The sequence below is a fragment of the Tauraco erythrolophus genome, chromosome 20, assembly GCF_009769465.1.
Source record: "Tauraco erythrolophus isolate bTauEry1 chromosome 20, bTauEry1.pri, whole genome shotgun sequence".
Classification (NCBI taxonomy): domain Eukaryota; kingdom Metazoa; phylum Chordata; class Aves; order Musophagiformes; family Musophagidae; genus Tauraco; species Tauraco erythrolophus.
The window spans coordinates 9,654,799-9,664,545 of NC_141484.1; the positions used below are offsets into that span (position 1 = coordinate 9,654,799).

General features: G+C 43.5%; 1 protein-coding gene across 2 annotated transcripts; it reads right to left on the reverse strand.

Annotated features, from left to right (window-relative positions):
• Positions 1-614: 614 nt before the first annotated feature.
• Positions 615-9,430, reverse strand: CYBC1 (cytochrome b-245 chaperone 1). 2 transcript variants are annotated; one of them, XM_086624022.1, is made up of 7 exons: positions 9,387-9,430; positions 6,568-6,698; positions 5,444-5,485; positions 4,127-4,200; positions 2,981-3,077; positions 1,824-1,968; positions 615-1,277 (listed from the first exon to the last, which is right to left on the reverse strand). In XM_086624022.1, the coding sequence occupies exons 2-7, from the start codon at positions 6,650-6,652 to the stop codon at positions 1,148-1,150; spliced, it is 573 nt and encodes a 190-aa protein (XP_086480148.1). In that variant the 5' UTR covers positions 6,653-6,698; positions 9,387-9,430; the 3' UTR covers positions 615-1,147. The 2 variants fall into 2 exon arrangements, with proteins under 2 accessions (XP_086480148.1, XP_086480149.1); XM_086624023.1 differs by lacking the exon at positions 9,387-9,430 and adding an exon at positions 8,341-8,487.
• Positions 9,431-9,747: the final 317 nt, after the last annotated feature.

The window sequence follows — 9,747 nt, forward strand, 5'->3', positions numbered from 1 at the left end:
ATGAAGTTTTAGTTCTAAACAGAACAGACTAACAGAGGTAGCTTTTACTTCAAAAAATATCCTGGAAAATTAATATTTTAACCATTTGTGAAACCATTGGTCAGAACAGAGGACACTACACACACCTGGAGTAACGCATGGGTGCAAGTCAAACATTAGATCTATCCCAGCTATCCTAAAAAAAAAAAAAAAATAATATTTAGCACTTAGTTATCATTTCAAGTGAGGAAATACTAAACAGATCTAGGCTGCCATGGTGTTTGACATCAGTCTTTTCCCTACCTAAAGTAAGAGATGTGCTTTTCTTCCTTCCTAAATACACATTTAAAATAGTAAACACTGAGGTCTAGAAAAAGGTGATGCTATCTTGGGATAGTCTACGCACAGAAGTTAGGCAGAACAGGATTAAGCTAGAACATCCCAAAGATGTTGAATCATCAGCATGATCATTTTTTCTTTACTATTTATGGCTTCTTGGCAAGTCCAAGAAAAGTAAGACAATGTGACAAGTTGATCAGCCTGATGTTTATCACTCCAGACAGTCACTGAATCTTTAATTTCCACTGGAACCTAAGGGCAAGCCAGTAGTAGAGAATGTAGAAGTGAGACTATCCCACATCACCTAATTGCATATATTAAGCTGCTTAAAACCAACTTAGCAATATATTCAGTCATTTATAACATTTCAAGAAAACCCTCAAAGCATTGTATTCTGAGTTACAAATTCGGCTCTTCTACATTTCATATACTGTACCTGCAGCAGATGTTTGTAGTAAGTGAAAGTTTACATCTCTATCTCCACTTCATTAACGGGGAAAGCAATAAATGATTTCAAACCAATTAATAAATAACTATTCTTTGACAAGTTTGATGAGCTGACAAAGTTCAAAAGCCAGAAACGTCCACATGCAGGAACTAAGTCAAAAACCAGAATTTGTTTTGGACTCTACAACAGCAATACTGGGAGCGTGGATTTTGAAGCAGTCTAGCACTAAAAAAGGTGCCCCAGGACAGACTCCTCCCATTGTAAATGTACATGTAGAGAAATGCCCAGGTCAAGATTGTGAGGGATTTCTTTTTCTGAAGAGCAATCAGTGTATTTTCCAGACGTTTGAAAGCCTCTGCTTTCTTCAGCTCATGATGACTATTAGTATTTATCCTGTGGTTCATCTGCATCACTAGCCTCGGTTTCGCTGCTCTGAGAGAGATCTTGTTGGCTCTCTACTCTGTCCAGTTCCAGAAAACTAATAATGAGTTTGGCAACTGCTTCCACATCGCTGTGGAAAGGAAAAAACAATGTAAGTGTTAGTGGAATTGTGGTGTTGACAAGACAAGAAGATATGGCATAGCGTATGACTGGCACCATCCCACTTGTGGAAATAATGGCTTGCCTTGATATGCCTTCACATCAGAACAAATCAATCCTTTTCCCACAGTCCCTGCTGCAAGATTCCTTATTATCAATGCTTAAAATAAATCCTCTGTTAACTGACAAATACAGCGAATGTTTGCAAAACAGAATTAATCTCCTCTGCCATTGCACAGCTAAGCTAGTGAAGGTAACTAGAGCAGACATGCAGTGCTAAAGGGATCTCATATATCTAAATATGATCAGTCTTCTGATGGGAGATGGCATTACTCAAATGTCTGCAACTGAAAATACTGAAGGGTTTAAAAGATTTAATCAGATAACACAAGGTCATATCAGCAATATCAGTATGAAAATGGAGCCAAGACAAGCCTCAACAGTTGGCAATTACTGACCCACATGAGTGGCATTTCCCACCTTACACATTCTAATTCAAAAAAAGTCCACACTGCACCTTCTACAGCCCAACACTGCACTCTGAGTCAGTGGGTGTGAAAATCCAGTGGCAAACCGTAGCACAACCAGGTAACCCTTCCCAAAATATCGCACCGTCTCCTCTTCCACGTTCACATCTCGGATCTCATTCAGTAGAGCCACTACTGCAAACAGATGTGGAAAACAAAGTGATCTATTAGCATTACAGTAAACTCTCAGCACTGCTACCAGCGACTTCTCTGACTGGAATTCTGTTGCTCTGATCTCACGCAGCTGGGGCAGTCCTGCAATAGCAAACAATTGCTGAGCTGTTCAGGCAAAACAAACAAGGAGAGACTGCAGCACATATTAGCTAGTATAGGCCCTAATGAAGAAGATAAACTCAGTTCCTGGGAGGCAGTGTATTACTTATGTTTCCCATTTTAACAACAGTTTTAGCTATTTTTCTGTACAGAGTAGGTAAACAGGTGTTAAGTTTATTGAGGTTGAAAAAATACTGAAAGATTTAACTGTTCAGAGCATCTGCTGATCTCTGCATCCCCATGTTAATGGTAGGGATACAGAAATAGATATTACCAAATAACCTTTCGAGAGATGCGCTCAGCTCCCCAACATATAAACATACCCTAAAGAAAACTTCAGAAACATTAAACATCCTTCACTCCACATCTCTTATCTTTGCAGATAACATGCATTTTCTGAACCTACTGAATGTGCTGTTTCAAATGCATGTTATATATCTGCAGGATATAACATGCCTGCTTGCATATGATATCTAAAGATTTGCCTGCTACCAAAACCAGATTAGATTACAGAAGTCTCAACTCCTGGAGCCAAAATTTAAGTTTTTCCACCAGTCCCACCTGCAAAGCAGGCTAGCCAAGGGAAACGTACACCTGCACATTAACATCCCAAAGGAAAGGCTAAGACTATTACAGAAAGCCATGTGTAAGCCTAGTTACCTTGGATTAAAATGGCTAACAAAATGCATTCAGCACCCGAACCTGAAAAAGTATTTGGGTCCTGAGAGGCAGATTACTACATCTGCTGCTTGGGAACACAGCACATCTGAAAACAGATGTGACTAATTTGAGTACAGAACTCCAAAGCAGCTTATTAAATGAGCAGACAGAAGAAAGGCACACATGCCTCTCATTTGCTACCACAGATACTCACCTTGCTCATTGCCTCCTTTTGAGAAGGTCAGTATTTTTTTGTAAAGATTGAATGTTTTTAGGCAGACTGTTCCCTTGCTCTTATCAAATACGGCTTCCTGTAAAATTGAAAAATAAAAACGAAGATTTTTCTTAAAAACACCACCAGTAGCTATGCGTCAAAGTAAAATAAAAATAGTTATATGGGAAAATAATCTTGGTAACACAGAAAAATATACACCTATTTTAGAGACATTCCTCTACTATTAGACTGTGAAAATCACAATCTTGCTCTTGGCTTTAACAGAGACTTTACCACTCCTGTGTTACTTCCAGAAAGAAGTTAAAGCTGGTTTCATTGCCCCTTTTGCCACATTCCTTGTGTAATAAAAGCTTTGCCTGGAGTCAAATTTGATCACTGACTTGGAGCTCCTGTAACTTTCACTTTTGGTGTATGCATTTGGCCTACAGTATAAGCATACAATGAACATCAGTTCTAGTTACACTTTTCACTCACACAGTCACTAACTCCCACCAAAATTCCAGTGCTGTGCTATATGGGCCAGGCTTACAATAGATTTAAACCATCCCTGACAGTCAATGAAAAGAGGATGTCTCGTACGTATGGGCTGTTTATTCTAATAACAACTAAGATCAGTAATGTGACAAACCTATATAACAGGTTATTGCTCTCAGTCCAGCTCCTCACCAAAAAAAAAAAGAAAATCAACATCCACAGATTATAAACCAACTTCAGAAACACCACTCTTTTCCCAGTGGAAAACGGCTGAGTAGCCTGGAAGGTTAGAGCTACCCTGTTTAATGGTCCTTCTGTCATTAGCTGGAACAGTCAGTACAACATCATGTTGTAGCAGCTGAATGTCTTTCTCTCTTTTTTATATAAGAGGAAGAAAAGGCCACAAAACAGTTTGGGGCAAGTCTCCCCTTAAAAAACACTCCAATGTTTAGCTTCACGTTTTCATGCTTGCGTAGTGACAGAATTAATGCCCTAATTCTAGTCCTAGCATGGCAACCCCAAAGGGTTTCCCCAAAAGCAAAAGCATAATTTGTCTGCTTGGACTGAGCAAGTGCATGGAGCTGCTGAAATCAGCATCTGCCAACTGTTTCTAAACCAATACGGCCTCGTTTCCCGAGTTCAGCATCTTACCTCCCACTGCTCCAGATTCTGTGCTGCCACAAAGAAACACCCAGCCATATAGAAGAGCTTCCATGCCAAGCTGTCTGAACAATGCAAAAAATACAAATTTAGGGATTTTTTCCCCCCCTTCTTTGGTATTCAAACAGTTAGTTTTAAAAGCAACGTGCTCCCTTTAAAGGCAACAAAAGGAAAAAAGGCTTCTCTGTTGTACTGCAAGCTATTTTACAGCTCTCTCTCAGGATAAAAATATAGAAACTCTTCACGTATTTTTCAAAGATTCCATCTACGCTGGGCTCCAAACCACGCAGAATTAGAAGCACACGTATTATTGGCAAGGTTGTACCATCACTACACGTCTTCCTCTTCTCTAAAAGCAAAGGCACCCACAAAACTCAACCTGCTGTCAACCACCAAATATTTGTGCTGCAGAGGACAAGGGCAAGGGACAATGGAAATTCACTGAAGCAAACATTGTTTCTTCATAAAAGGAAGCCATCAGCTCTCTTGACAAACATACATTTGCATTTGATGTCCTGGAAATGTTTACATATAGCAGACTCAGCAATTTGCTTACTCAGGCTTTTACTGAAAGCAGAGTAGAACTGTGCTCAGTATTGTTTCAGAAAACTTTGCTGCAATGTCTCAAGAAAAAAAGGCTGATATAGTTGGTGTCCCAAGCAGCTTTTGCTCTAAAGATAAAAATATATTGATTATATTGGTAGCATATTCTTACACATTACTAAGTTTTAAAATTTGACGTTAACACGATGCAGCAAGAGAATCACAGGACAGCCTGCAGGATCAGTTCCGTAGACGGAAGGACACCTGGCATTTGGTGCCATCCACTCTATTGCAGGGAGGGGACAGGAAGCAGCAGTAGCTGTCTGTTCTCTAAAAGTGTTTTTATGAGTAATCTCTGCCAGTGACGATTTAACAGTTTCCAGAGAAACAGAGCAATTCCATCAAAAGCGAGGTAATCTTTTCATTATGGTGGCAAACAATCATTACATGTCTTCCCAGGAGAGCTGTGAGGACCAACTAATCACATTTATAAAACACAAAGTACAAAATGCCACAGAGTAGTTAATATCATTATTAAAAATACTCTTGCAAATGGAAAGGGAGGCTGAGTAAGAAATGGAGGATTAAAGCATGGTAAGTCATACACAGGCAACAGTTATTATTGGATTTTAATATTCATGCCACAAAGTGTGATAGGTGCCTATACCAACTTTGTGAAGCCAGACAGAAGCTGCAGAGAGGAGTCACCATGAAAAACAGATCAACAGGAAATAAACAATTCTTAAAAAAATAATAGGCCATTACCTGCACTATAATAAGCAGCAGCCAAACCTATGGAGGCTATTCCTAGGATAAGAGGGGAGAGAATTAGGACAAGTAAGCAGCTCAAACCATCTAAAATGCCCTGATTAAAAACATATGAATATTCACAAGTTCATCACTTCTCAAAAAAGAGACAAACATGGAAATAAAAGGTCACGATACAATCAGGAACAGAACTTCAGAGGGACTCTCAATCTAACCATTACACCATACTTCCTCTCGAGCGCAGGGCAAGTTTCAGCGTGCTAACATAAACACTGTAACGGTTACTTTTCCCCTCCAAGTGCTCTGTGGAGCCAAAAGAAAACTTCTGCAATAGAGTTGTGTCAGAAGCTGCCAGCTCCTTTCTCCCACTGAGGAGGACGCAGTGGAAAAGTGCCTCTTGCCCCAGAGCACAACTGCAAAGACCTTGTCTCAGTGAGAGCCTGACAAGACGACGTCACTGAAAGCAGTGACGTTGTGGTGTTACTGCAATGGGATCCACTCGGCTGGGAAGCAGGATATGCCACGTTTTCCCCATCAGCTCTCTCAGCATGGTCTTAAGTAGAGCCATTCCATTTTTTCCTACGTATTCCGTAGTATTTAAAAACAGACGCCTTTGAGAACATCCTGTATGACTTCCTATTTCATACACTCTGTGCCGTTAAGAGTTCACTGTCAACCACACGCAAGATCTAACCCCAGCATTGCTCCACTGCAGATTTTTCCGTTTCTGAAAGCCTGGATGTTTTTCAATGTATGCAAAGCATGCATCCCCTTCAGAGGCTTCACATTTATATTGCTATGTGGCATATAATAAACTTGCTTTTCTTGGTCTTTCAGGACTCCCTTAAAATTCTGTCCACGAGCCTCTTGAGGTTCTGCAGACGACAGACTGAAAGATTACCAGTCTCACAGTGACACTACCACACTGAGGAGGAGACTTCAGACTCATTTAGTGGCTATGCTAAAGGAGAAGATCAAAGCATGACAATTCTTCTTCTTCTTGAAATAAAAATGCCTGACAGACAGGCATCTCTTGTTAGAGGCTCTTTTAGGAATTTATTCTGTGACCCCCTTCCCTTAAAGCAAGCTCTGAAATAAACTGAGGAATATTATGGTCTTACCAACAAAGAGAGACCAAGATCGGATGCCAGGTGACCTCTTCAGATGAATATAGGAACTTGTGCGGTGTTCAATCAACATGTACATCTTCAGAAGAAACTCCCAACAGCCCAGTCTGATTCATGAAACCTCACTGGACAGAAAAAAAAAAAAAAGTAAGAATTTGAAAACACTGTGGACTACACCACGCTGCCTTCCTAGCACTTGTCAGGACTTACCAAGTCTTAATCTAGACTATAAAAGATGTTCAGAGTAAGAACATAGTCTTTTTCTCACAGGAAGAGCAATATGCACACTTTAAAAAACTGCAAGGAAAAACTGTCATGTGGAGAGTTGCATAACAACAACAGGAATCTGAACTCTTCGAAAACTTCTCATTTTAGGGGTAAAAGTCTACTTTCAATCACAACCAGATTCCAGAATAAAACATGAAAAACAAGAACCTGGAGCAACGTTGTTGCTAATTCACACAGCACTTCTGCTAACAATTAGAACAGCCAGAGCAATGGAAAGTTCTTTGACAGCGTTTCTCCGGCTGACTGCCAAGGCTGCCCGGATGGACCAGCCCAGCAGCTGAAGCAGGACAACACAGCCCTCTGCAACACTGACATCAGGGGTCTCGTCCCTGATGGCAGACCAGCAAGGGTTACAGCCTCAGCCTAGCAGTGCCACTGTCACGTAACGCCTTTACAGCATCCCCATCTCTCAAGCCAACTCAAGAATAAAACCAGAAGTTTCCAACAAGTATGTTTGTCTCTCCCCAACAAGAGCATGCCTCCAACCCAGGTAACAGTACAGACCAAAGAGGCGGGTACTAATTAAAACCAGTAAGAGCTGGGCAATCCCATCCAGCATTTTCAGCAAGTTTTTACTACTTACAGCATAAAATTGATTGAATTCTGGCATGGTTATGAGCTCCAGTGCGAAAAAAACAATCCCACCCTAGTACTCTCAGCGCAAGGACAAAGACTGATTTGTAAGAGATGCAACAGACATGGCCACTGATCTTTCGGAATTGTCACCAGAGAAAGGACAGGCTGCTTACTGCTTCTCTTCCACAAACTGGCAGAGATGCACGTTGTTATTATGAAGACCACAATCTAGTAAATGGGAAATGAAAGCATGTGCTAAGCACTGTGTCATAATGTTAGCAAGGTACAGTGGGCCTTAATCAAGGATATCTTCAGTTTTAAGTAGACTTTCCCAAAAGGGATTTCTAAAAAGGACATCTACTTTTCCAATTGGAATGATGAAGCTCGTTATCTGGGGACTGCAGGAGCATTAAACAGCTCGTTTACAATAAACACCAACTTCTTCTGTTGACTTGGTAGTTAAATCATTAAATAGCCAACTCCTCTACCCACAGAACCAGTTTGTAGGAGGCTGGCATCAAGCTGTTGTTAGCTGCCCACCATAACAGGCTTCAAGAAGAATGCCAACATTCAACACGTTTTTGAATAACCACAAACAACACCTAGAGAGCAGGCCCGAGCACATCCAGGTTCTTACAGAAGAAAAGCGTGCAATTTCTTGTTCTTTAGTCATCTTGCCGTTCATAGATACTACATGACACTCCTGCAATTCAGCGTGGACTGGCTAGTTTAGAGACAAAGCTCCAGGGGATTTTTTTTTTTTTTTCCATTTAATAAAGCAGATTGAGCCAAGTCTTTTCAGTTAAACAAAAAGCACGTATGACTTTGATTTTAATCTCTGAGCAACGCATCAGAGAGAATGTGAAACTGAAAGAGACAAAACCACTTATGCATAAGACACACTTCATCTCCTCCGGATGTCAAGCATCAAATTTTAATTTTCAAATGACTCCTGTGAGTTGCTTTCAATATATCGAAAAATATTTCTGCACGTACAAAGCCTCCTGCCTGCAACCTAAAAAACGTCAACGAGGTATCAAATATATAAAGATCACCGCAGAAACCTGGCTCTATGCCACAAACAACACACCTTACTTAAAACATCACTCACAAACGTAACAATTAAATCCGTTAATCCAGACTTTGACATCCTCCCTCCATATTCCTTCGGTGAAGTCCAATCACGCAAACGCTGGCGTGAGCGTGATGTTGGACAAAGTCAACGGCATCGTCTCTCACCGGGGCAGCTGCGCACGAGAGAGGTGCCCCAGCGAGTAAAAAGCACCAAAGCAGCTTTTTAAAGTTACATTTAATAAAGCAAGTCACAAATGTGCCTTTAAGCAACTACGAAAGTTTTACGATGACAATTTTACGATTACAGAGAGAGGTGTGTTGGTTTTTTTTTTTTCTGGCTGCCAGTTTTGCTTGAATGTGTTGGGTTTGACATTAAAGCGATCTTCAGCACCCAAGCCAACGCTTGCATGCTTCCTCCGAGCTCTCGAGCGAGAGCGCGCCAGCAAAGCAACCCGCACACCGGCCAGTCTCACAGCGAGCACCCGGCAAGCCCGGACCGCGCACCGCGCCGTTTTCCGCACCTGCCTCCCGCCGAGCCCGTGCGCTGACCGGGTCCCCCTCGCCGCGCGCCCAGCCCGGGAACGGCGGCGCGCCGCGACACCCAGACCGGCACTCGGCTCTCCTTCCCCCACGGTGGGTACGGACCCGCCCGGCGCGGCCCCGCCAGCCCCACGGGCAAGTCGCTCCCGGCCGACGCCACCGCCCGCGCCGCGCTCTTCGGGCGCGGCTCCGAGCGCGGGCAGCCCGCGGGGGCAGCCGGCAGCTCCCGGGGGCGCGGCGCGGCTCTCCTGCTCGCCGCGGGTCCCCCCGCCGCACCTCTGCCCTGGCAGACCCCGTCCCGGGGCAGACCGGTGCCCGCCGCCCCCCCCCGGTACCTGCCGCGGCACACCCGCACGGACGCGCTCCTGAACGGGACGCGCGCGCCTCCGCTTCCTGCGGCCCCACCGCCCCGAACCGCCGAGCGCGGCCGGAGCGGCCGCTGGGGCGCGCCGGCGCCACGCCCGCCTGACGGGCGATGGGATGCGCCGGAGGCCATTTTGGGTGAGGGCAAAGAAGCGACTAAATAGCCCTTTTCTCCGCGGGCTTTATGTGCGAGTGCAAAAGGAAGAGCCTCGCCCAAGATGGCGGCGCGCTGCCCACAGTCAAGATGGCGGGTAGCCCTGGGGATGCTGCATGAGTAGACGTGCCGGCGTTTGTTTCGGTTTATAGCTTTGACGGTATTAAACCAGAGAAAAA